Source organism: Polypterus senegalus, chromosome 13 (assembly GCF_016835505.1).
Source record: "Polypterus senegalus isolate Bchr_013 chromosome 13, ASM1683550v1, whole genome shotgun sequence".
Classification (NCBI taxonomy): domain Eukaryota; kingdom Metazoa; phylum Chordata; class Cladistia; order Polypteriformes; family Polypteridae; genus Polypterus; species Polypterus senegalus.
Window position 1 is genome coordinate 79,612,708 of NC_053166.1, and position 27,915 is coordinate 79,640,622.

General features: G+C 36.0%; 1 protein-coding gene across 3 annotated transcripts; it reads left to right on the plus strand.

Annotated features, from left to right (window-relative positions):
- The first annotated feature begins 7,709 nt into the window (after positions 1-7,709).
- LOC120542955 (5-aminolevulinate synthase, erythroid-specific, mitochondrial-like) lies at positions 7,710-27,807 on the plus strand. 3 transcript variants are annotated; one of them, XM_039775727.1, is made up of 11 exons: positions 7,710-7,793; positions 14,748-14,935; positions 16,037-16,183; positions 16,870-16,986; positions 17,083-17,305; positions 19,169-19,353; positions 19,918-20,097; positions 20,942-21,106; positions 25,433-25,701; positions 26,063-26,225; positions 27,331-27,807. In XM_039775727.1, the coding sequence occupies exons 2-11, from the start codon at positions 14,767-14,769 to the stop codon at positions 27,492-27,494; spliced, it is 1,782 nt and encodes a 593-aa protein (XP_039631661.1). In that variant the 5' UTR covers positions 7,710-7,793; positions 14,748-14,766; the 3' UTR covers positions 27,495-27,807. The 3 variants fall into 3 exon arrangements, with proteins under 3 accessions (XP_039631661.1, XP_039631662.1, XP_039631660.1); XM_039775728.1 differs by lacking the exon at positions 7,710-7,793 and adding an exon at positions 12,408-12,486; XM_039775726.1 differs by lacking the exon at positions 7,710-7,793 and adding an exon at positions 13,433-13,524.
- The last annotated feature ends 108 nt before the right edge of the window (positions 27,808-27,915 follow it).

Below are 27,915 nucleotides of genomic sequence, written 5' to 3' on the forward strand. Positions count from 1 at the left end.
AATCTGCTTTTTCAGTACAGGTTTGCAGGAAACTGGATCAGATGCTTACAGTATCAGATTTATTAGGACCATCCCCAGATATAATTCAGGTTCATCACAGAGACCCCTGACGTGCACTGCATCAATTTAGAGTAGCCAGTTGACCTGATAGCATACCTTTAGAGATCCTCAAACCTTAACCTTAACCACGGTCCTCAAAACTAACTCCCTAGCTTACAGGAGTACAATTTTGCTTCAGTGTTATCAATACTGTTGGCATTCTGTCACAAATATGACATGGTTTGATAATAAAGCTGTAAAGAACTGATATAACAATTTATCAAAGAGATCCAGCTCTGTGATGATTTGTGTATTTTTTAATTAGCATTTGCTCTCCAGGGTTCAGAAGCTGAGTATGGTTACATCTTCTTTTGATATTATATAACCCCTTTATATAAGATGTATGAGGAGTTCATCTTTACTGTACTATTCTAAAAACTGTGGGAGATAATATACTGTACTTTTGCATCAATTGAAAAAAAAACCCCAGCTAATTAAGTGCTTATTTTGGTTTTTAAATTTGCACTGGTTTGCTATTTACTCTAGAGTATGTATCCTGCTTATGTAGGTCACTCTAGTAGAATATATTAACTTATCTAGTTGCATTTAGGGCAGCAACTCTGCTCAGTATGCTGTAGTGCATTTCCCTTTGTCAAAAAAAATCTTAGCCATTGAATTCATCTATTCATTTTTTACACCCGAGTTATTCCAATACTAAGCCGTGAGAAGCGAGATCGCCACCTGAATAAAGCCAGCTTTGAAAGAGGCAGAAGTCTCTTGTATTAAACCATCACTTCACAAACCCTCTCTCAGTTTTGCAAAGAATAAAAATAAAATCCAAAGTAGATATCTGATAAAGATTTGTGAATCTCCTGTTTATTGCCAAGATATGAAGAGTGTTGGAAATGGTCCATGAGGACACTGCTGGTGATGCCTAGAGCACAGGTCCTATAGTCTTCTGCTTGTTTCTGGTCACTTAATGAAACCAAAAATGAACAGAAAACTTTTTATACTGAGGACTTACAAATATGTGTGTGGAATCAGGTCTGGTTTATTATTATTATTTTGACAAGCACAGGCCTTCTTTTAATTTAGCTGCTTCATAACTGTGAGCAAACTGACTGACACATTACTTCTTTGGCTCTACTTACAAACCCTCATCCTGTGATCCCTTCATTTTTGTCCGCTCCACATTTGCAGAATAGTAGCACTAATGACATGTTATAGAGAAAACAAGTACCCAGAAAAATGACTGCATGAATATGGGGAGAGTATACAGCCATGTCACAAACTGAAAGGTTAAAGACATTCTATAGTATGAAGGCTGACTGTAACTTTGTAAGGAAGCAAGGTATGCATATATTGTATAACAGCAAATACCTTATGTAATTGAATCATGAATGGGCAAACCAGCAAAATAAAGCATGGGCCTTGTTATGGTTATGTAATTTGATAATTTCCATAGAAATACAGAGTAAAATGACAGTACTTTTAGAGTGGAAACAAAAAAAAATACTGTCAAGGTTAAAAAATACTTTAAATGAAAGATGCAATTACCGGTATTTATTCATTTATTATCTAGAAAATTAATGAATTTTAAAACCGTTTCAGACTCCTTGATAATATATGCTGTATATTAGAGAAACACTGGGTGAAATAATATTAGCACTAATTTTAAATCATACTAAAAAAAGGCTAATATCAGTTTAACTTTACTTCAGTTACAACTTCCTGTGACCCCTTCATTGCCACCTCAAACTTGTTGAATAATATGATTTTAATAAGTTAATGTAATTTAAAATATAGTGGTCATATAATCTACAATGCATAATTACTCTGACAATGAAAATGAAAAAAATTGATGAAGATCAAGCATATTTTGGAATGCATAAAAACAGTAATGCTACCATGTGAACATACCAAGCAATCATTGGTGTTTTAGTGAAACCTGAAATGGAAATGAAAAAATTGCAAAATTCTGAAAAAAAAAAGTTAAGTTTAGTATAGTTCAGTAGAGCACTAACATTCAATGAATTGGTCTCAATATTTGTAAAAAAAAATGAATTTGCTTCATAATTGAGCAAATTTATTTTCCTCTCCTTCTCTCGTGTCTTCATCTGCTACAGTAAAGCTTGCCTTTTCTGTTCAGCCTCTCCCACTGCTTTACAGCATTCAACAGATAATTTTAACCCATAAATAATTTGTACCTATAAAGAAATGTTGAGAGCTTAATTTACAATGCATTTGGTTTTTCAGTCCACAAGCAAAAATTAAGCACCTATAAGCCTTTACAATATAAAACTAAGGATTTAGTCATTTTCAGTGCTACAGTATTTTAGTTGCTTCTATATACTGTTCCGGCACTCAATAATCAAAAAGTAACATAAGCAACATTTTTTTCAGTAATATAAAAAGGATATCCTGACAGAATGAGCTTACCTCCCTGATATTGACTAAAATGCTGAAATGTTGCAGAAGCTATGAAAGCCACTAAACAGAGAAGTATGGAACTGGGTAAAAATGAACAAAAAAGAGTTCTACTGAATATGCCATATTTGGAAGATTCCTATTAAAATACACTATTTTCTTACCAAGATTTTAAACTAGGATTAATGAGAGAATTGAGCTTGCTCACATATTATTTTTGAACTAAACATTATTCCTACACTTCCTTGACTTACAGCTAAAACTTAGGGGTTGGTGGCAGGATTGGCATTCCAGCCACCGTAAAAAAAAAAAGTACGGTAAGTCACAATGTTCCTGTGTGGTGCTGAGGTGTCACCCATTGTATGGCTGCACTTGGGTCCCAATCCGGGTGGCTTTCCGTGTGGTGGGTACGGCAACGCACTGTATCACCACATGCTCCCAATCGCTCCTCGTGACTTTTTGCTTTATTTTCATTATTTATGTGTTTTTTTTCTCTATATTGTCATAATGATGCACTAAAAGGTTTTTTTTTTATTTTTCCTTTTTTCTTTTTGGTTAAACAATCAGTATTTATCACATAACTGTGCATTTATTACAACACCCTATCTTGTAGATGGACGTGGAGTCACTAGGGTCACCCAAAATTCATTTTAAAGTTTTGGTGCTTACTTTCAGAGCTTTGCATGGACAAACTCCTGAGTATCTAACCAATCTGATCCAACGCTATACCGGTCGTCAGATTCTTAGATTTGGGCAACAGAGCCTTTTAGTTGTTCCATGCACTCACCTAAAAACCAATGGGGATTGTGCCTTTCAGTCTGTGGCACCAAGACTACAGAATAGCCTGCCTTATAGTCTTTTGCTTCTTTTAAAAAGCAACCGAAAACATTTCTTTATAAACAGGCTTTTAATTCAGTGCCAGTTTGTTTATTTATTATTGGTTTTGTTTATATTTTGTTATAACTGTTGTATTTGTATTGTATTGCTGTTCAGCGCTCTGTGACCTTTGTCTGTGAAGGGCGCTATATAAATAAACTACTACTACATAGGTTATGGTAATGCTTGATATGCTACATTTAAATTGCTGTGTAATCACATTGTTTTGTTTTATTATAATTATTTTTCCTGTTATTTATTTTTTTCTTCTTTTTGTATCCCTTCCAATGGTGTACAATGTCATTCCTTTCAATGAGACTTGTGTGTTGTCTCAGTGTATGCTCTGACCATGGTGAGTGATGTCTCAGTGAGGGAGACATTCTGTTTGCAACTTTGCTTGGTGGTTGATGGGTGCCCGCAATGTGACAATCCTCTGACTATGGGTGATTTTAATGCGACCACTGGCACTGGCTGGGCTGGGCTATAAGTATTGTGTCAGCCCCCATTGGTCTGGCAACTATTGTGAAAGTGGCTTCATGTTCCTTGACTTTGCTATAAGTCATGTGCTGCAGATCACTGAATCCTGGTTCCAGTGCCCTGAGAATATTGTTGGACTTTGTACTTCAATATTGTTGGTGCAATGGTGGAGATCAATCACATCCTTGTGGGCAGATGCTGGAGGCTCCAACAGAACTGCAAAGTCTACATAAGTACCCAGTTTGTGAACTCTAACCACAAACTTGTTGTTGCTGCTCTGAAGATCCAGCTTAGGTCCAGTAGGCTACAACATACTATAAGAATGAGGCTGGACCTGGCCAGACTCCAAGATCAGGTTGTTTCTAATGACTTTGTGTGAAGAACTTACAGATTTGGGTCTGACTACTGATCCTAATGTGATGTGGGAGACCTTCTGTGACAAGACACTGAAGGTTGCTGAGGTTTGTGTTGGTGTTGCCGGTGTTCCCAGAAGGAGGTGTTTCATCTCGCAGGGCACCCTGGATATCATAGAGAGGAGTTGCAGTGCACAGCTTGATGGCTACTCAGGACTGAACTGGGAACGAAGGATGGCTGTGAAGGCTCTCAGAGGAAAGAAGGAGGCATTTGTTAGAAGAATCTGTGAGCAAGTGACACACCATCTATGGTCTAATGACCCACATCCTGCTTACAGAGGAATCAAAGTTTTAAGCACATCCAAATCTCTTTCTTCAGAAACTTAGAGTCAGGGTGGGTGATGGAATGGTTCTTACAGACAACGCTGCAGTTGTGGCCTGCTTGGCTGGCTACTTTGATCAGCTGTTAAAAGCTGATCCTTTAACGTTGGACATCTTTGAGTCCATAGTTCTTGAGGCTGATCCTCCAATCAGCTGTGAACCACCCAATTTCACTGAGATTGCATAGGCTGTGAACTAGCTGAGGGTGGGGAAGGCTGCAGGGATCTGTGGTATCCATGGTGAATTTCTCCAGGCTGATAGTAAGGCTGTCCTCCTGGCATTTCAAGCAATCTTTGCTTCCATTTGGGAGATGGGCATCATCCCAACTGACTGGAAAATGGGACTTGTCGTCAGTATGGGGAAAGGGAAGGGTGATCGCCTGGATTGCGACAACTACAGGGGGATAACACTGCTCTTGGTGCTGGGTAAAGTCCTTACTAGGGTCATCTTCAATAGGCTCCGTGATCAGTTGCTTCACCTACCAGCAACCAGAGGAGTCTAGTTTTATGCCTAAGAAGTCTACCATTGATCGCATCCTGGTTCAAAGGGTTCTCATGGAGAGCAAACACAAATATCAGCAGAGTTTCTTTGCAGCCTTTGTCATTTTTGTAAAGCATTCAAGTTAGTTGAATGAGCTAAGACTTTGCAGGATTCCCCCAAAGTTGCTCGTTATCATGACCAGCCTGTACACTGGAACTGTGAATGCTGTACAAAGTGGAGGAAGAACCTCTGCATTTTTTTCCCAGTTGATTCTGGGGTTTGTCATGGCTGTGTTCTTGCTCATACCCTGTTTAATGCTTGATTGGACTGGGTGTTGGGCAAGGTCCTGGGGTCCAACAGCTGTAAGGCATCTGTTGATGAAGAAAGATTTACTGATCTTGATTTTGCCAATGATGCTGTGATCTTTGCAGAGTCAATGGAGGCTCTGACCGGGGCTCTCAAGAGACTGAGTGAGGAGTCTGAGTGTCTGGGCTTGTGAGTGCCCTGTATATAAACTAAGATCCAGGCATTTAATGACCTCTTGGGCAAAGCCATCAGTAGTCTGTCTGTTTGAGGAGAGAGTGTTAACCATGTTGAGAGGTTTACTTATCTGAGCAGTGACATTCATGTCTCTGGTGACTCTTCCTATGAAGTCAGTAGAAGGATTGGGAGAGCATGTGGGGTCATGGGGTCACTGGAAAGGGGTGTGTGGCACTCCCAATATCTTTACAAAAGGATGACGATCCAAGTCTTTAGAGTCCTGTTGCTTCCTGTTTTGCTGTATGGTTCCAAGACATGGACGCTATCCAGTAATCTGAGACGAAGACTGGATTCCTTCGGCAGTGTGTCTCTTCTGAGAATTCTTGGGTCCACTGGTTTGACTTTGTGCTGAATGAGTGTTCTCTCATGGAGTCCCGAATGAGGCACATTACCTGCATTGTAAGGGAGCATCAGTTATGACACACCATGACCATGTGATGTGATTTCCCAAGCGTGATCCGGCTCACAGGAGCTTCATTGCTGAGGGCCCAAGTGGCTGGACCAGCCCAAGGGGATGCCCATGTAACACATGGCTGTGGCATATAGATAGTCATTTCCGGAGGGTAGAACTGGACCGCATGTCTGCCTGAGGGGTTGCCAACCAGGATCTCGAGTTGTTTCGTTATGTGGTGAGTGCGGCAACGCGCTGTATCAGTGCATGCTCTCCAACCTGACCTGACCTGACTTGACCTGTTATTTAATTTTTTTTCTTCTTCTCTTTGTTTCTCCATTATGTTGCAAATTCAATTGTTGCCAAAGAAGACTCCAGAAACTCCTTATTGTCAACAAAAAGAAAGTTGTTCTTCTCTCTCTTGTTAAATTAATCTTAGCCTGAGTGAATCTATTAATTTTTTACATTTAAGATTTTTCCTTTAAAGATTTACTATTGTTGTTTCTTGTCCTAGTGTGTGGATATAAACACAGGAAACTTCAGTTTCTGTATTACATCTTGCCTGAAGAAGGGGCCTGAGTTGCCTCGAAAGTTTGCATATTGTAATCTTTTTAGTTAGCCAATAAAAGGTGTAATTTCTACATTCATAATGGCTAATACAGTATAGCACCCTAATAATGTACAATCAAATTCTTATTGGTGCTGACCCCAGAACACACCACACACTTTTACCCCCTTTTAAACCCATTTCTCAACAGACCTTTAAAAAGGTCTTCAACTCTCGATTTTAAGTTTTATCAACTGGAATATATAAAATTTCATAAACTTCTACTCAGCAGTTTTATATTGATGTACTTTTGACCACCTGACCCCACACCAACCATGCTTCCTAATTAAATTCTTGAAATGCCATACAGGATTTTAAGTTTGTTTGGATTGATTATAAATGCAAAATTTCATTGAGATCATCTCTGCATTTTATGGATAATGCCATGTTTTGGGGTTCCCCCATTACTGGCCTTCTCTCCAATAAAGTTTCTGAAACACAATCAAGTCTATATTTTCAGTTGGATCAAAGGCAACCTATAGGCAAAAATGCGTGAAAATCAGTTCAGTCCTTTTAGCGTGACTGGCGAACAAACGGACCAACAGACAAAAAGAAAAGATGCGCTTTGAGGTTTGGAACGAGGTCCTTAGTGTACAGAACGGAAAAAATAGTATAAACTAAGCAGTGAAGTTATATATATATATATATATCCATCCATCCATTTTCTAACCCGCTGAATCCGGTGGTCTGCTGGAGCCAAACCCAGCCAACACAGGGCACAAGGCAGGAACCAATCCCGGGCAGGGTGCCAACCCACTGCAGGACACACACAAACACACCCACACACCAAGCACACACTAGGGCCAATTTAGAATCGCCAATCCACCTAACCATATATATATATATATATATATATATATATATATATATATATATATATACATATATATATATATATATAATTCTCGATATTCATCTGAATATGTTTATCCCAATAGCACACCTTGCAAACCTGCATATGTTCTGAAAAGAACAAGAAATACATGTTACAATATTGTATCAATTTAAATCTAAAATATGTACTTGGGTATAGTAAAAACGTACCATTTTGATAATCGTTGCAGTCTTATTATGTAAACAAGCCAAACTGTTCCGATAAGTGGCAAAAAAAATTAATTCAAACCAATTACAGAGAGGGGGCGTGTCCAGGCGCTCGCCTCTAATTCTCCCAGGCTGTGAAAAGTTTTCTTGTGTGATGTTCGCCCTCAGTGTAGGTCAACAGGTACGTTTATTACTGCTTCTTTTGTTATACAATTGCTACTGCAAAAATAAGCCAATCGAAATCGTTTTGTTTCTTACTAGTGTTATTATTATTTAATATTTCAAATTCAAAGTTTTGGTTCAGAATGAATTTTATGCAATGGCTATCTTTTTAGAAACTTAGCAGTGGTATAAAATTGTATTAAACTACCGGAAAAAAGGCTTACAGGATTTAAAACAGGGTTTTACACAAGCAGTCGAAGAGCGATTCGACTTTTGTTAAAATGGGTAACTTGCAAGGTGATCTTAAAACGTTGCCCATAATGCTTTATATTTTTGCGATCCTAAAACAACGCTTTCAATTCACGTCCTGTTTCGAATTTACTTTCACTTTAGTGTTGGCATGAATTACAAAGTAAAGTTGCACACATCTAAAAAATCTGATGTGCATGGTAAGTGGTTCTAAAGTTCGGTCCACGAATGTCCAGTACGAAGTTTGTCTGGAAATGGGCGAATTCCGTATGCTTATGAAAAGGAGTGTTTGTATGCACGAACGGTGGATAATTAACGTCTGCTCTTTAGTTAGATAGCTTTATTAGCGCAGTCCATCTTAAAAAAAATAAAGCATTCTAACTTTCGAGACTGCGGGATAATGGTGAAATTGTGTTCAGTTGATGACCCTTCTTCCGTGGCTTTAAATTAAAATACTCTTTTCCACATAATGAGATGTTCAGATGTAACCCTTTCTGATGCGATTTACTTAAAGCAAATGCCTGTTTGAATTAATCAATTACTGGTGAAAAGAGAGAGGGAAAACGAGGCGATGAAGATCAATAATAATAAAGAAGGCAATTTGAAAGTGTTTACCTGACATTGGAGCGAAGCTAGTTCATTTTTATTATTTTTATTTAAGTCATGACATTCGTGTTTGTTCTTTTTACCAGTAAGAATGTGAATTAAAAATGGCTAACCAAAATATTTCGAACATTTAAATTTGGAGTTGGGAATAAAAATGTATTTAGTTAACAAATATTAAAAATGTACTTCTTAGTCACAAGTTTGTAATATTAAAAGGAATGTATACATTGAATGGTGCAGTGTCTGTTGCATTTTACTTCTCCTGCAAATGTTCAGTGGAGTGTAGTCTGTGCTGAAATTGTTATAGGTAATGATGGGCAGTCAATATACAACGTAATAAATTGCCTCAATTATTTAAAGGTTGAAATTAAAGAACAGCCTTTTTTGGCTTTACGGCTTATCAAACTCTTAAACCAGTGCCGCTAAAGCCGGCTTAACCCAAATTCCGTTTGAAGGATCACGAGAATTGCTGACCTTTTTCGGGTCAAGAAATTATTAATGTAAGTGCAACATGAAAATAAAGGTGGCTTGTAGTTGATGAACTCGGCCGATAAAAGCTAGCTGGGCGGCTCCTCATCTACTGCTGGACAGCACTTGTGTGCACGAGAGATAAGCGCGCGCCCGGCAAGCAGCCTAACTCCAGCACACCCCGCCCTGTTGTGGTGCGCGCTGCGGCACAAGGAGGTGGAGGAGTGAGGAGACTTAACCCACTAGGGAGATAATTGTAGCGCGATAGTGCCAGGCGTTGGGTGGTGGCTGTGAAGGGGGTGTAGTGAAATTTAATGAAGGTTTGCGTTTTTTCGGGAAACTGGGGGAAAGCAGCTTCAGGTTTTCAGATGCAGCAATTATTAATTAAAGCGGATGCATTTATTATTAATAATTATATGTATCCCTTTTAGCACCCTCTACAGAATCGGTATTTGAAAGTAAGATATTTTAGAGGAGTAACGTCTTTAGAGAATTGATATCTTTTTAAATAAAAACTGCATATCTGTAATGGAATGACACTTTAAAAATGACGACTTTTTGTATTAAATGTTACAATTCAGATTGAATCATTAAAAAATGATTTTCGAATAGAAAGTGACAAAACTTACGAAGAAGACGTTACCTGTTGAAATACAGTAGTTTGTACATTTTTAATGCGTAACATGATTTCATTCCTTGCAAGCGCAGGGTACACTCTTAAAACTAAAGGTGCCAGAGTAGTTCTTCAGAGCGATGCCATAGGGGTTTTTTTGGATCTCAGAAGGTATTTGTAACAGACTTTATACGGTAAATGACCACGAATTGAAGGTAGCACGTGTAAAAATAGCAATGGGACATGATTTTAAAAAGGGCTCTTGCTGTTGCTGCATACAATAACAAAGTCCAGGTTTCCTTAACATTTTAGTGTCCTGCTAAATGGCTACATTGAAGGTTTTTTTTTTTCTTGCATATTAAGAAATGTTTCAAAGCACAAATAATCAATTTCTTATGCAAAGAACCCTTCCCAAATAGATATGGTGCTTTGCGAAACAATAGTGGAACTGAACAACCCAGTGAAGAACGATAAAATGCCATTTAATAACCATTTTCTGTAAGACTGTAGGGGACACTGTATGCCGTGTTCTGATAATTCAGCACAAATGCAACACAGTTTCAGTAATTCTAGGTGGGAGAACAACACAATTGTTCAAAACAGTTCACACATTTTGTAATTATAACTGCCAATTTCCACTCACTTTTATGTATGAACATTGTATCTATACTTCTAAAAGGGCCTTGGGATCATTATAGAAAACGTTTTTTTTAAAGTTAACTTAACATATTTTATTTTCAGCTGAAGCACAGGTAGCTTATACTGTATGATCCTGAGAAATTTGTGTGTTTCAGATGAGATCTGAATCCACATTATGACTATGGAAGTTTGCAATGAGGTTATGTTGAGATATTCCAGGAAACAATAATTGCTTTTTGGCCCATTTTATGAGAAAAAATCAGGTCCATAAATTGATTGTTATATGATAGTGCCGACAAATGTATTTTTCTTATTACACCTGGTTAACTGTAAACTCCTAAAATGGTGAAAAAAAATGTCTTTGTAGGAACAGGGGTGCACTAAGCTATTCATTTTTTAATACAATTAAAACATCTGATATGTATAAAAACTCCCCTACACTTTTTAAGATTGCATTTCTTTATATTTCATTAATTTTTCAACTGCTTCCTGTTTGAATACCCAAGGTATTTGATCACATTTTCTACTTGCATCCACAGTCCTCTGGTGAGTAATAAATAACCAATTCAGCAATTCCTTGATTTGTCACATATATTATTACTTTTCTGTCTTAAGCGATAGCAGAAGAGGCCACATCTTTCATATCTCCAACCTTTATTATCAGTATTGGCCAGTTTAATGTTCACCTAAAAATGTACTAACTACAGTAAAGTTTGATAGTGCGGAAACGCAGCAAGTAACGATGTTGTCATAATTGTCATCCTAAATGCAATTAACATTTTAGACAATTGAAAGCTACTGTCACTGCAATAAGTTTTAGAAATTTCTATTACTATACACTGTTTCTACAGTTTTAAGATGTACTATGTACATAGGGCGTTTCATCGTGGCATCAGCATGCTCAGATTTTATCTATGGGATGTAGTAAATGAAGAAGCAAAGGGTCAATTGGTCTATTTACAATGCTAAGAACAATTATGAAATAGATTTTAAAATGTATTAAGAATTAATTCAATTTACACTTAATTCCTCATATGACAAAAATTATACACCTGACTTTCAGCACTTAAACAATTGTTATTTTCATAAGACACTTAACAAATACATTTGAAATGTGAAATAATTACTCTTTAACAAAATAATGGAAACCCCGCTTTTTAGAAGCAGAGCTAAATATGAATCAAAAGCATTTATACATTTCCCAGTGGCATTTTCATTCTTGAAACTGGTCTCATGCTTTTTTGACCATAAGTAAAAAGTTTTTAAAGGTGTAAGTCCAATCCCTTTATCAGGATTCTGATCACCATAGGAATGGTTGCTTTTGTTATCTCACACCTGGCAGGAAGCATCTATCTGCCTACACAACTATTCATATTATCCTGTAGTTGGAGTAAGAAGTCGCCACAGGATATTGTAAATGGAGGCACATCTAAAAAGTGTAATTTTTTTTCCTTGACATTCTTTCAGAATTAAACATTTTTTAGACTTGCTATTAAATTAATCTAAACATTTTTTAAAGGACTATGAAAGATTAGATATCACAAATGTGTAAGTAGAATTGATAACATCTGAAAAGACACCACAGACAATCTGCTGTGGAAGATTGCAGATATTATCTACCGCAAAGACAATGTGCTCCATGTAAAGTAATCTTGTGGCCAAGAGAACATTAGCACCATACTCGAGCTGTCACTTGTTATCTTGTTCCCTTGTCTCAAATCAACACCAATATATCTGATAATAGGTTATGTTGAAATTGAGATTTGTAGTTTTTTCATACTTTTGTTTAAAATAATCCACCTATCCATCCATTTTCTGAACCAGGATAGACTTTGCCCAACTCTTACCACTGTGGCCACCATGAATTGGATGAGTAAGTCCCTAAAATGGACAAATTGATGGACATAAAGAGAACTAACTAAAGCAAATCATTGAATTCAATTGCCAGCTCCTCAGTCTTGACTTCCCACTGTTTCCAGTTTTTAACTTCATTAACATTGTGTTTAAGACAAACATACAGCAAATCTAATTTCTCCAATCTTCTTTACATCTCAAAGACATTTTTTGCAGTTTATCATTGCCCCTGAGGATGAAGGAAAAACTCATTCACATCCTGGATATACATCCACTTTAAAAGGTATAATTAGTCACAGTGATTATAACAGCAAGTTGCAAATATGTCTTTTAACATCATAACTAGGAACAAAATTATACTCATTAGTTTGTGGCACATAGGTTTGTCTGCTTTAAAAACATGTCGAACTGTTGGTGAGTTGTTTTCTTTGATTTCCTCTGCCTGTTGTTTTCTATCATATGTAGTATTAAAGTATATTGTAAAATATTCACATGTGATGAGATTTTGCTTTTTTTTTTTTTTACTTTTTAGGAAAGTTTACTCTTTTGGCTAATCACCATTAATATTCAGTGATTCACTATTCGAGAAAATACAACAATTTGTATACTGTGTAGAAATCTGATGGTCTGCCCAGATATAAAGAGGTCAGAAAAGACAATATTATGTCATGGAAATGCAGAAGGCCCTGAAAGGTTGTAGGTGACTATCGGCAGTAATGAGAAAGTCCCCCAGAGAGCCAACCTGAAATATCTGCATTGGTTTATTTGGCTGCTCTGAGAGTAAATTCAAAAGCAGTACCATCTACATTCAGGGAAAGACCATCAACAACTGGAATGGTGCCAGCCTTACCACTATGCTAGCAAGGGAGAGTAGGTGAGCCTAGAAGGGACATTTTCTGTGTCTTGCTACAAATAAAAGGTGATAGGCAGTCTAGACACTTCTTTAGACCCTTGACCCTCATGTATAACAAAACAAATATGTTCAAATATGGCCACTAGGTGTGGTATAAATGGTCACTGCCTGCCATAGCACTTTAAGGCTAGAGTTGGGTGATGACACATTAGAAGGAAATTAAGGTGGCCAGAGTTGAATAAGAAAGAACTGGTGTGAAAAATGGTCTGGTGGATGATATTTTGTCCAGTCAATGCTACTGAGAACAGTAGAACTTGATTATTTAGTTTTGTTTCCTTCATATAAGAAGAATTCTTTTGCATCCTTTAATAAACCATTACTTATATGTTAAATGGAAAATGTTGTCGGCTCCATTTTTATTTTAGGTTATAGTGCCAGTTGGATGGTCTTTGTTCCAGTATACATAATGTAAGAAAATGATTTGTGTATAACTACTTACTTTCTAACATAATTGACAGAAATGAAATATTTATTTTTTGGTGTTTTTTCCCCTGACAGTGTCCCATAGCATTATAGAGATTAAAGTGTGTTTTCAAAATGCATATGGTGAAAACATGGAAAAAATCTTGATAAATAGTATTAACATAAGGAAAATGCATAATGCACCTACAAATTGAATTCAGTTGAAAAATTATATGCAGTTCAGGTTTTTCACTTTTTAATCTTCTGTATATGACACCAAAAACAGACTACAGCTTAAGCGAAGGTGAAAGAGTATAGTGTATGTGCTTTATTTTGTTTTCATTTTCAGGAAGGGGAAGCAATATAGAGTGTTAATAACTTAAAAAGTTTTAAAGAAATGCCTGCTGTGTTTTATAAAAAAAAAAAAGTTACCTGTTCTATATTGTGAAGTAAAAATGTCTCAGCCTTGCCTTTCTCATGACAGTTTTTCAGTTTTTTTGACACTATTTATTTCTCTTCACGGTTTACTTAAAAATGACAATATGTCTTAATAAATACAGGTTAGGAAATCGACTCATTCATTATTATTTATACCCAATTTTATTTGGTCGTATGGCAGGTAGATGGCAGACATCAGCATAAATACAGCATGATGCTCTTCTGCCACAGGACATACGCACACAAAACTTGTGTACACAAGGCCAGTTACCTACTACTAAACCTTTTAAAACCTGTCTTTAGAAGGAAATGGAAAGAAAGTACAGCCATCAGGAAAAACTCCATTGTGCCTCTCCAAGAAAGTTAATTTATTCATATATCCATCAGTTTTTTTTTAAGCCAACTTTTCTATTACAGGATAACATGAAGTCGGAACCTACATGTTCTGGCATCATTAAAATAAAAAAGGCAAATAATAAAAATAAACAAATGAAGTTAATTCATCCAAAGTTTAATTTCTCACATCTACTTACTCATGGATAGGGAGCTAAAGCCCATAGGTAGCAATGCAGAAACTAATTTGGGGTAAGAAATCACTTCTGGGTTGGCAAACTTGGGCAAAAACCTATACTTATTCATACATGATTAATTTATGATCTCCAGTGGGTTTAACCAACATAAAACCTGCTTAAACAAATATAGACTGAGAAATATATGGCTTCTTATTTAGGTTTAGATCAAGATTCAGTCACTTTTTTCATTTTTTTTTTTTCTTTTTATGTCTCGTTCAGTGCAAAACACCAGGGAACCATGGCTTCTTTTCTTCACCGTTGTCCCTTTCTGACCAGCATGCCAAAGCCAGCTTTGGCCAGAGCTGGACGTTCTCTCTTCAACTTTGCTGACCATTGCCCTATCATGCAGTCCTGTACCATGGCCACCACCACTAGTCAGCAAAATGGAACAAAGACAACCAAAGCTGGTAAGTCAAGTGTTAGTCTACTTATTTTGGTTTAAAGCATTTTAAAAATGTAATATCTAAAATGTCAGTAATGTGCATGCAGCACATAAAATGGACAAAGTGGTGTGAGGTCTCAAAAAAATGAGCCACCAGCCTCCCTGGAAAAGGTAATTGCAAAGGCAGCCTAGTGCCTACTTCCTAGGCTGTCGTTAGTTTCTTTAGTTCAAATGTCCACAAATAACCGGAATGGTCCACAAGGGTGGGGGTAACCATTAATATGTGGCTTGTACAAAAAGGACAAACAAAGAATCTTAAAAGAATGATTGATCTGTTTCCAAAGTTTAAAGAAAGACCGCAAAATACTCAAAAGGCAATCCTTAGAAACTTCCCAAATCCTTAGCAAAGTCCCAAATAAACACATCCAATGCGGGGAATCCAGTGCAGAGAAGTTAAAATAAAAAAAAAAAGAAAGAAACAAAGCAAAAACAAGTGCACAATACATACAGCTAATAACCAAAACCTTCGCATGACTGCATTCAAAAAAATCGCAAGGTACTGCATTTTCCCCTTAGCCTGTATAGGGCAGGGACAGTCCCTAAACGGATAAGGATAGGTGTCCCTGCCTCTTGGATAACCACCCATAAAATCTATGGGGCATAGAAGAACAAACATTTGCACATAGAAACATGAAACACAAATGAATTATAAAATAACTACAATAAACATTTAAAAACTCTTAAAATCAGACCAAATAACATAAGCATGAATGGAGAACAAGAAATACAATCTGGCAGAAATATAACATATCGAAGCTTTAGACATTACAAAATGTTGACAAGTCTTAGGTTTCTGAGGCTGAGACAAAATCTCTATCCTGTTTCATGTACAGTGAAATGAAACAGTGTTGAAGAAAAAGAACATTATGAAATTGACAAATTACATCTGTACTCCACTTTTTTTTTTCATTTTAAAAAGTCAAAAACAAAATTAAAAAAATTGTTTTTTCTTATGTGATATAAAAGAGCACAATGTGTGTTTGTTTTTAATATAATTATGAATAAAACTATATTGTAGTGCATATTCTATATTTTATTGTAATTCTTGACCTGTTCTTTATTGAAGAGTCCAATGCCAGGAAGTTTAGCCTTCAACGTGTGTTGCCTCAGGCTACATTGCCCCTGGCTGCCACATGTCCTTTTGTCAAATCCAACATTGGCATTGTTCAGGCTCGACCAGAGGTTCAGGAGGACGTCCGAAGTGAACAATCAGGTATGAATCTGGGTTGTTAGCCTACAGCCTGTCTGCAGGTATTTTTTTTTTTTTTTAGTCTGACATTTCTTAATTTGCCCATAACTGAAGATGTATTTGAATTATTAAAAAATATGCATTTCATACATAGACAATGTGAAAAAATGCTTTATTAATCTCGACTCAAGATTTCTTTAGCTTTACATTTACTCAGTCTAAATCTTCATACTGTATAAATAAAGAGCCAGTAAAAATAAACATTAACCGCAAGAAAATGCAAAATCTGGAAAAATAAATAAAAAAAAAAAAAAAACTGACCAATTCCATAAGTTTCAAAAGGTTATCTGGACATTACCTTCAGAAGTATTTTGTATTGAGAGAATTAAATAAATACTGTGGAAATATTTATTTCATGAGGGAAGGTATTTTATTATAGCACAACAGAGAAAAGGTTTAGTAGATTTAAAAAGTAAAATAATACTGGAAGATGAAAACCCAACCCTCTCACTAAAAACAATAAATTTAGAGCTTTATGTTAAATTTGAAGGTCCAAAGATAATGCCGATGTTCAGATAAACTTAAAAGAAGCCTTATTTCACAAATCATGAATATTATGAGAAATACTTTAAGTTAAATTCTATGATTGTTAATGGTCTTATTCAGATACCTTAATTCATAAACTATGTTGTGTTTTCTTAACCCTTTAGCTAGACCAATGGATAACATCATTGCCAGCATCCAGTCAAACCTGAAAGAAAAAATTCAGGGTTTTTTTGATACCCAGCCTGCTGTCGGACACCTTATTCAGGACAACATGCCAACTGGTAATATTTGACCATTAAAATGTCATTATGTTGCTGTTCCAACAGATCTGAAAAAAATGTCTGTCTTTCTTTTATTTCTTTATTTATTTATTACAGATATGTCCAGCTTTGAGTATGACAAGTTTTTTGACCAAAAGATTACTGAGAAAAAAGCAGATTTCACCTATCGAGTGTTCAAGACTGTCAACCGTCGTGCTGATGTGTTCCCATTTGCAGAAGACTATTCAACTTCTTTTAATGATGCTAAACAAGTATCTGTCTGGTGCAGTAATGACTATTTGGGAATGAGCAGTCATCCACGTGTCATTGGAGCCATTGAGTGAGTTTTGTGGTGATTTTTATTCCTTCTATCATGATGACATTTTACAGTAATTAGGCTTTTTGCAAACAGTGAAAATAGTGACAGCACAGAACAAAGTGTTACTTTGACTCACAGCTAAGAAACAAACATAAAATACAGTAATCATTCCGAAAAATAAAATGTGACATGGGGCAAAGTTGCATTTGTATGTGATTTACAATTTTATTTTTTTATGTTTTTATCCTTATTAAATGTGACAGCACACAATATTGTAACCTAGGGCTCTAACATATATAAACCAATTCTCCCCAAACCATAACTCAAATTATGTGCTATGCATGAATTCACTATATTAAATCCATTTGAAGTGGCTTAATGACCAGTTCATATGGTGGTTGTCTTATAGCCATTGACTTCAAATATCACTGGGAAAGAGCTAAACAAATTGCTGTAATAGTATTGCCGTCTTTGTCATAAAAGTTGTGCTGTCTATATATACAGTACACCTGATCACACACTAACCTAGAAAAATCTAACATACCATCATATTCTTATATGCACCTAAATTAAGGTACAAAAGAATAATTAAAACTGGTTGAATACTGTTGCAACCATTATAGGTTACCAAAGAAGAGAACGGTTCCTTTTAAAGTATTATTTGTTATAATAATATTCAGTGAAAGTAAATGGCCTCTTTAAGAAATTTAAAATATGATTCAAAAACAAGGACCGCCCCCGGTATCCCAGCCAGTAAGTCTTGTACTTGTTTCTCTACGCTTTCCTAAATTCTCCATGTATTAGTTTCTCTACTGCGTACTGACATCCCTGTTCATCCTCAGTCATCACTTCTTTTAAGATTGATCATAAGGGCATCCACTAAGAGAACTTCATTCATACCTAACTGCAAAGCTTAATTCACTTATCTGCATAAGGTACATTTTCATATAATTTTACTTTTCCTTGTGGTAAGGGTAATGTGCTTTCTTCTTTTTAATTGTTTTTTTTTTCCCCCCCATAAAACAGGTGACAATAAAGGTCTACTTACTTAGACTTGGTCCCTCCTGTACCCAGAGGTGTATAGGGCAGCAACATTGGCTCTCCAATTGTCCCTGTATATTGCCATGATCTTTGTCTTGGCCATATAAACTATCAAGTATATAAAAATATCAAATGATTACCATTGAATTGTTGTTTTTTATGTAATATGGCAATTATGTTACAGCATGCATTTATAGTACATCACATTTTGTTCACATCACATACTCGTAATTTGAAACAAACTGAAGTTCTAAGTAACCATGGAAAATGAATATATTTAAATAAACAATTTTATTATGTTGTAAGAAATCTCAACGTTTTTAGAATGGAAGAACATAAAATACTTTTCATGCTATGCATTCAAACATTCCTGAAGGCAATATTAATTTTTGGATGCAGAACTGTGTAATTCAGATATTGCTTTTTGTTCTGCAGTTCTTATGTTGCATGACGTTCATGATGTTTTTAGAGAAATCTTAGCACTGCAATCACAATGCTGAATTTGAGCAGAACTGAATTATTTGTAACACTGAAGGACACACTCTGGTTGTAGCAATTGAACAGTTGGAGGTATTTAAATTTGCATATTGCTCAGCTAGGTGAACGTTCGATTTATGCTGTAAGTAGTGGCTAAAAAGTCAGAACGGTGTAACAGAGATAAGACACAACAGGTGCTGTAAATGTGGTTCAGTGAAATGAACAGGCTTTGTGGTTATAATTTCATGGGCATAATTTATTTGTTGCTTGCAGTTAAATTTAAATCAGTATTTATTAGTGTAATTCAATTCGCATAATGGTCCTAATCATTCCTAATAAAAACAAATGTGATGTTTCTTACCACAGGAACACTCTGAATCAATATGGTGCTGGTGCTGGAGGTACCAGAAACATTTCTGGTACTAGTAAATTCCATGTGGACTTGGAGAAGGAGCTGGCTGACCTTCACCACAAAGATGGAGCCCTTGTCTTTTCATCATGTTTTGTGGCCAATGACTCAACTCTTTTCACTCTTGCCAAGATGCTTCCAGGTAAATAGCACAGATACAGAACTGCCAAATTTTGAGCATTACACAGGAACCTAATCGGATATCTTGTAACCTATTTTCAGTTCACAGTCCGTTGCATTACTTTCATTTCTCAGGACTTACTTCCTTCAAATGATGTTTTTTTTCTTTTTCAGGTAACAGAAGGACCTGTACAAATACTGTAGTTCCTTTATTATTCAAAATAATAATTTAACCAACACATTTTCTTTGTTGTATGCACAGTTTTGAAATGCTTTGTAAAGCAATTAACAATTTTGATGTTTAATAATGTATTAGAAGGTAAAGAAGAATACACTAATGCACTTCTGAATGGATCTATCTACAATAATAAGCCATGTGTAGAATCAAAATGTAACATTTTATTTATCTTTGTTTTTGTTTGGGATGGTCATTGTTTTTAAAATCATGTATATACTTTGATGTATGATGAAACCCTACTCCAAAGAACTGAAAGGTGTAAATGGATAAATGTGAACTAGCTTAAATGCAGGTGACTGAGATGAATACTCTGTATGTTTTCCTATCTGATTGGTCCTTTGCACACAGGCTGTGAGATCTATTCAGATGCAGGAAACCATGCTTCCATGATCCAGGGTATCCGGAACAGTGGTGCTAAACGGCACATCTTTCGACACAATGATGTGGCACATCTTGAAGAGTTGCTGAGCAAATCTGACCCCAAGACACCTAAAATTGTAGCATTTGAGACAGTTCACTCCATGGATGGTGAGTTACTACTTAGTAAGTTTGGTGGCATGAATGAATGGTATGGAATAAAAGCAATTTTTTGTTAACATTTTATGTAATTGAGCGGCGCAGTGGTAGCGCTGCTGCCTCGCAGTTAGGAGACCTGGGTTCACTTCCTAGGTCCTCCCTGCGTGGAGTTTGCATGTTCTCCCCATGTCTGCGTGGGTTTCCTCTGGGCGCTCCGGTTTCCTCCTACAGTCCAAAGACATGCAGGTTAGGTGGATTAGGGATTCTAAATTTGCCGCTTGGTGTGTTTGTGTGCATCCTGCGGTGGGCTGGCACCCTGCCCAGGATTGGTTCCTGCCTTGTACCCTGTGTTGGCTGGGATTGGCTCCAGCAGACCCCCGTGACCCAGTGTTCGGATTCAGCAGGTTGGAAAATGGATTGATGGATGGATTTTATGTAATTAACAGTTTAGTTAATGCACAAATGTGTATTAGTTCAAATAATGGCAGCTTAAGACCGTCGTATTTGGAAGCATGCATAAGTAATACGTTATGACATTTAAAATTTATCAAAAGGTAATTTTCTTATTTAAATCTCAGGCTAAAGGAGGCAAGGCAAAGCCACTGGCTGGGAAGATAAGTTATGATCAAAATTAAACCGTGCTATTAACTGCTCTGTGACACACAAAATATACCCACAAAGTGTGATACTCCAAAACCACTTCCTGAATGATTTTTTTAAAGTAAAAACAATATTACAGTAACTCAAATTGCAGTATATTTTGACATAAACAGTTACAAAATACATTTTTTTTAATGCATTTTTGAAGCACTTTTTCTGATTTTAAAACAATTGCGTTTTTGTCACCTATTGCCAGGTGCCATTTGTCCTCTGGAAGAAATGTGTGATGTTTCCCACCGCTATGGAGCACTTACCTTTGTGGATGAAGTTCATGCAGTGGGTCTGTACGGAGCAAGAGGGGCTGGTGTTGGTGAGAGAGATGGAGTCATGCACAAAATGGACATTATCTCGGGAACCCTGGGTAGGTTAAAATGACAAATGCTGAAGTATGTTGTCCATATTTGCATTACAAATTACAATTAGGTTAGTGCTTCATTAATTTAATAAGGCTGAAAACCACAGTTTTGATCAATCAGTTAAGACCATAAATATAGAAAAGACTGTAAAATTAATTGAAAAATGTTTCCATCTCATTACGGAATGTTGAACTGAAAAGAGATTTTTTTTTTTTTTCTAAAAAATAAGTTTTCCATTGGTGTCCTGCTCCGATCACTCTACGCCTTTTAGACTCTGTATATCTTGGCAACCAGATACAATTTCTAGGAAGTACCCAGTCAAGTTTACATACTTGATGCAGATTCTTCTGTCGTCAGTGCTACACCCATTAGCAAGGCTGACTTGTAAGATAAGCAGTTTGTCTTAACCTTTGAAGAACTTGGAAGAAATTTTGAAGCCTGCAGTATATACAGTACAGTTTAATGTAACATAGCATTATGGTGGTCTAGCATATAAATAATACAACAGCAGCCCAACATATTTCTCTGTATATGATATGCAGCCATTTTAATATCATGTCTTTGGAAAAATCATACTTAAAGCCTGATTTACAAATTCAGTAATTCTGTATGTTTATACTGACATTAATGAATATTTCACAGATTCTACTAACTAATTTTACTTTCCATTATTTTTTCCCTTATTCTCAAGAATAATTTGTGAGGCTCATTATATAACTTGGCTTTTCTATCAGCATCCACACTGTGTTAATAGCATTACTGTCCTTGGGCAGCTTGCCAAACTTCATGGGCATAAAACAGCTGCTATTCTAAATTCTAACAGTTTGTCTGCCAACATGCTCTTAAGTGACCTTGATTGCTGTATTTAGCATGTAGTATTGTTCACTTAAAAGTATTAAAGCACAATTTTTAACGTGATATTACTGCTTGGACACAGACATAGCTCTTTGATGTATCTTGTTAATCATCAGTGAATGTTATGTCCAATAAAATTTAATTGGTTACCACCCACCAGGAAGTCGCACACCCTCAATATTTGAAGTGATTGGTTCATCAATTACTTCCATTATTAACCTTGCTTAAACTAGTTTATGGTAATGGCAGCTGGAGTCCATCCTTGCAGCTGCAATCATTAAGGTGGAATCAAATGTAGACTGAGCACCATCCCATTAAAGGCACACTCCTTCAAAATCACTCATACCATGCCAATTTACAATTACCCATTAGCTTCACAGGTGTGTTTTTGGAATGTCTGAAGAAAATCCCAGAAGAACTTGCATAGATATGTGAAAAAGGTGCAGACACCAAACAAACAGCACTGGCCCAGGATTACATCCAATGATTCAGCCATGCTAACCACTGTAACACCGTGCTGTCCCCAAAAGGGATGGTGCATCACAAAATCCAAATGTAGAGATAGCTGCCACAGAAAGTCTAACCACAGTTCATGAGTCAGCCAGTCTTTTGCTTTGGGTGGAAATATGCTCACATGTGTCTGCATGAACACTCCTTTATTACTCTGTTTCCATCTCGAAACTCCTTTTTTCTTGTGTCCAGCAGGGTGTCTTAGCACCATTAAAGGACCAGATTCAATGCTGTAAATTCACTTAATTCTGCCTATAGTGCTGCTGTAAAACCATAATGGTGACGAAACCACCACCACAACAACAACCTAATCATTGCAGAAATAATAATCCTTCACCATACAATCCATGTCAATCTCTGCTGGGAATCCTTCCCTAAATATAGGCAGAGATAAAATTCACCAGTTAACAAAAGTGCTCTTGGAGATCTCGCTGTTATCTTCTATAGCTGCTGTCCAAGCATGCAGGAGATTTTATAATATACATGCAGGTCCAAGTTTAGAAGGTGGAAGGTTAAGGAGGGTGACCATGCAAATGGCCCAATGGTGAGCAGGTCAGCTGTTTCAGTAGTTCAGCGTGTCCAGGACGCAGAAGTTATGGAGTTCTTGCATGTCAGGATGTAAAAATAATATTTATGATAGTTTTGTTTTTGTACAATAAGCCAATCGATGTTTATCTAGCTCCTATGCAACTCTTGCTAGAAATCTCTTGGAACAATGAATTTGCTCAACATTTTTCCTGGCAGAGCCAAACAAATGCCTTTCTCACAGACTGATGAAGCATAATGGTCAAAGCAGAAATCAGTATTGCATATTACTAGGAAAAGCAAGAAATGTAACAGAATAGTCAAAATATTGATTGAATATTTAAAAGTAATAAGTCTGAATTGGCATACGCCACCCTAATTTGGGGTTTTCGTGATTTACTGCATGAGGTAAAAGTACATAATAAACGAGAAGAGATGCGTCAATTAAAATGTATGCTTTATTTAAAAACTTATAAAATCTAAATATTCTTGATTGTAATAGAAATTTGACATTTTTCACCCTCTGATAGATTGAGGGTTGAAGCCTAGTAAAGGATCAAAAATAACATTTGTAAGCACTGACCTTGAAATCTAAAATAATACCCCACGTGCTTATGTTTTGAAATTTGTCATTTTTAATCTTCTGAGACTGACTCTTCAGGCTAGGACCACCTGTAAAAATCAAATAATATAAAAATATTATATTCATGATCTGCAAGCTTAAAATTGCCTAAAACAACACTTCACATGCCTGTATTATTGATGATTTTGTTTTTTGAAGTTTTGTGAAAAGAAGCAAGTTTGACTCCTTATATCCTGTTAGGGGGAGACCCCTGGAGTGGGTTGATACGGCATGCACAACATCAAGTACTTTTGGTCATTTTTGCTAAAGGCATCTATTGATTTACTCTTTATTTTTAAGAGTATAATTTCCTGCACATCTGGTCTAAAAATGGCCTAAAATAGTTTTTGTTTAGGTCTAGAGGATAAAAAATAAGGGTAAAAACCCCAAAGACCCCAGTCTTTCATAACTACACGTCAAGACGAGTTGAACGGTATATCATGTGGAGATTTTCTTGTAACAGTGATTCAGAAGGCTCTGGACATAAAAAAAAAAAAAAACTGAAATGACTTCAAAGCATTTACAAAAATTCTTATGAACACAATATTTCATAAACGGGTTATGTACATGAGTGCTAAACTTATTAAATATCATTCTGTTATTAAAACTACAGATAGGATGTAAATACTGTATGCTAGAAGCATATTTTGTTGATCTCTTTGAAAGGGTAAACCTTTGGTAATCAAGCATGTTATAAAACATAATAAGCTTGATTACCAAAGTTTCAGAAGGCACTTTATCCAACTTAAAGAGACATAAAATATGAAATGGGAATAAAAAGTAGTGTAAAAATTCAAGAAACAAAGTACCAAAATAGAACATTTAACAATATGTGGTGGAATCATCAGAATAATTATTAGGGATCTCCTCTAGTAAAGGAAATGCAGTCTTTTTATATTTTTATATTGTGCAAGTGATTCATATCTTTACATTCTGCTTTTCAGCCTAAAGTGACTTTTATCACTAGACCAAGAGAGTATTAAATTTAAGATTTGATCTGTACTATATTATAAGATGGCTAGTGCAAGTGGCAAGGTATCAGATGTACAGTATATGAATTTTACTGTACTCTGTACAGGACAATACTACATGTACTACAACAACAAAAACTACTATTACCACCACTAGAATTCTTTTTTTAAAAGGTTGTGCTGCATTTTCAGTACATTAGATTACAAAATATAAATGTAGGAACAAGCCACATTAAAATTAGGTAAATAAATCCACTTTTTAAATTAACATTTCTATAGTGAAATTAATTTAAGGCACTTTGGAAACTCAAGCTTTAGTAGAATTATTAATCAGCTGGTGAATTCTACAATGTAATATTTCATTGGTGGGCATTACATTTGTTCGTTGTCAGTGCTGCTGACATTGTTTTTGTGGAGTTTGCTAATTCTTGGTGTGTCTAGGTGCATTTTCTCTCGATATGTACAAGTTTTCTCCCACATCCTAAATATGGCAATGCTAATGTAAAATGACAAAGGTAAACTGGTCTTGGTTAATATAAGTGTGCCCAGTGATGAACTGTATTCATGTGTATGAATGAATCTTTGTGTTTTCCACACAACACTGTAATGGAAAAAGCAGGTTCAGAAAATCGACAAATTCAGGAATTTATTTTTAGGTCTGTGGCAGCCTTTACTTAGTTTATTGATTTGTCAATGTGCAGTATATTATATGGATGTGAACTATTGCTGTTGTCTGTATTACTTGTTTAAATAACCTTCTGTGTTTAAAGTGTACTCTCATTTTGCTACAAGCAGAATCTTATTTAAAATCTACAAGAGAACTGAAATTTCTCGAAACACTCTTGCAGGCAAGGCATTTGGGTGCGTAGGTGGATACATTGCCAGCACAGGCTCCCTGGTGGATACAGTTCGTTCCTTTGCTGCAGGCTTCATCTTTACCACCTCTCTGCCACCTATGGTTTTGTCAGGGGCACTAGAGTCAGTGCGGGTTCTGAAAAGCTCTGAAGGCCAGGCTCTAAGAAGGGCACACCAGAGAAATGTTAAGCATATGAGACAGCTCCTCCTTGATGCTGGGCTTCCTGTGATCAACTGTCCAAGTCACATCATTCCAATTCGGGTAAATGTATTTGTTTAGTTCATTCTAGAAATATCCATTATGAAGCACGTTTCTAAAGCCATAATCTTCAGAAATTTAATCTTTGATCAAAATGCATTTTTCTTCTTTTGGAATTATATGTCCATTAAGTAGAACTGTCACTAACTTTGAACATCTGTGGAGGCTTATAGGTGTAAAAAAGTGCAACTTTTTTTATTTTTTAAGTGTTTGTCAAATTACACAATACTATGCCCTAGCAGGAATTATTACTAAAGCCCACTACAGGAGGAACACATTTACTGTAATCCTTATGATTGTCAACATTTATTACCTCAGTTTATCAGAAGTATAATCTCTTCCTTTGTATCTTGTGGTCTAACAGGTGAGCAATGCTGAGAAAAACTCAAAAATCTGTGACCTGATGATGGAAAAACACAATATCTATGTCCAAGCCATCAACTACCCTACTGTTCCCAGAGGGGAAGAACTGCTACGTCTTGCACCTTCTCCCCACCATACTCCAGCAATGATGGACTATTTCGTGGGTGAGTTAGATACCTGCAATAAATGCATTTAAATTCATTTTTATGTAATTAGGTATTATAAAACAATGCCTTAGACACTATATTTTACTGGATACAAGAATTGTAAACTTTCCAACAATGATCTACACAACTAATCAAGGAACCTGTAATTCAATATGTGAATTCTATGTTGTATTATTTATAATACTAAATATTTTAATACAAAACAAACACTTTATAAATGAACACAGAAAAGTCTCCTTTATTGGTAAGAATTATCTATACAGGCAGTTGTAAAGAAAATACTCTATTTTCCATGGTAGCAAGCAACTGCACACATCACAGCAACTAAACACTCAATTGCACAATGTAGACTTTCTGCAGACCCAGTGACTGGCTTTTTATCATAGCCAAACAATTTCATAATTTTGTTGTGTAGCGAGTTTTTATAGAAGCATTTAGATTGCTACATCTGTCAAGAAGTTGTTTAATTGCCAAATGGTGACAGTGCTGCTTAGTAGGAACAACCTGTCTGAAGTCCTTTTAACTGATGCTATTCTTTAAAAAAGGAATGTTTTTAATTCTGCTTGTAAATTCAGTCTTGTTATTCCAGCGTTTCTCAACCTTTAAGGATTTGCAACCCGAGTTTTCATAACCATTTTAATCGCGCCCCCCCTAACATTTTTTTGAAATGTAGATGCATATTTTATTATACCTACTTAACTTTTATCGACATTTATCTAACTCCTATATTTATTGTTCTAGTATCAGAAAGCATAAAAGCACAGCTCCATCAGGCTGTTGGTTATAAGAAACAGGGGTGACTGTGCTGGAAGAATGGTACTCGGCTGGTAAATGTAACATTTGCTGCGATTTTCAATCCTGTAATTAGGCATGGTGCAACGACAAGATCAGCAACTGAGATCGGCAAATCTGACATGTCCCATGGAAAAAAAAAAAATACATATGAACAAGAATTGAAAAAATACTAAACTACCACTGCCCCCATTCATAAGATTTTCAGTTTTACATAAACAGTAACAGAAAACTAGCTTGTTTGGATTTGTTGTATTCTTAAACTACAGTCCAACTTTACAAACATCCATTTATTTTTGCTTTCTTTCAGAAAAATTGGTTGAAGTTTGGGAAGAAGTAGACCTGCCTATGAGCCACCTTTCATCAGTTGAATGCAACTTCTGCCACCGCCCATTGAACTTTGACCTCATGAGCGAGTGGGAGAGGTCATACTTTGGAAACATGGGCCCCCAATACATCACTGTTTGTGCTTAAATAACAGAAATGTATGAAAACCAGAGAATGTATCGGGACTGAATGAGATTCCTCTTTGATTGCCTTAGCTTGGACATGCTACCTGCTTATCCATAAAGATGCTAATTGGGCTCAAACCCCACCTATGTAAACAAACTGTTAAATTAAAAATTAATTTTATTGTTTTATTAGGAATAATTTTTAATAGATACTTATTAAAGGAGAAGAAAATGGATTAGTTATTTCTAATAACACTTTAATGCTTGTATGATTCACTTAAGTTTTTGCTCATTAGTCATGTAAACAACTCATAGTCCTGATATATTTATGTGTTTTCCAAAATAAAGTAAACTTCTGAAATCTTGCTGCTTGACTTATAATTGATTTTTAACCTTCAATGTTCATATATAAACAGAATATGGTAGTCTTGCACTTATAATCT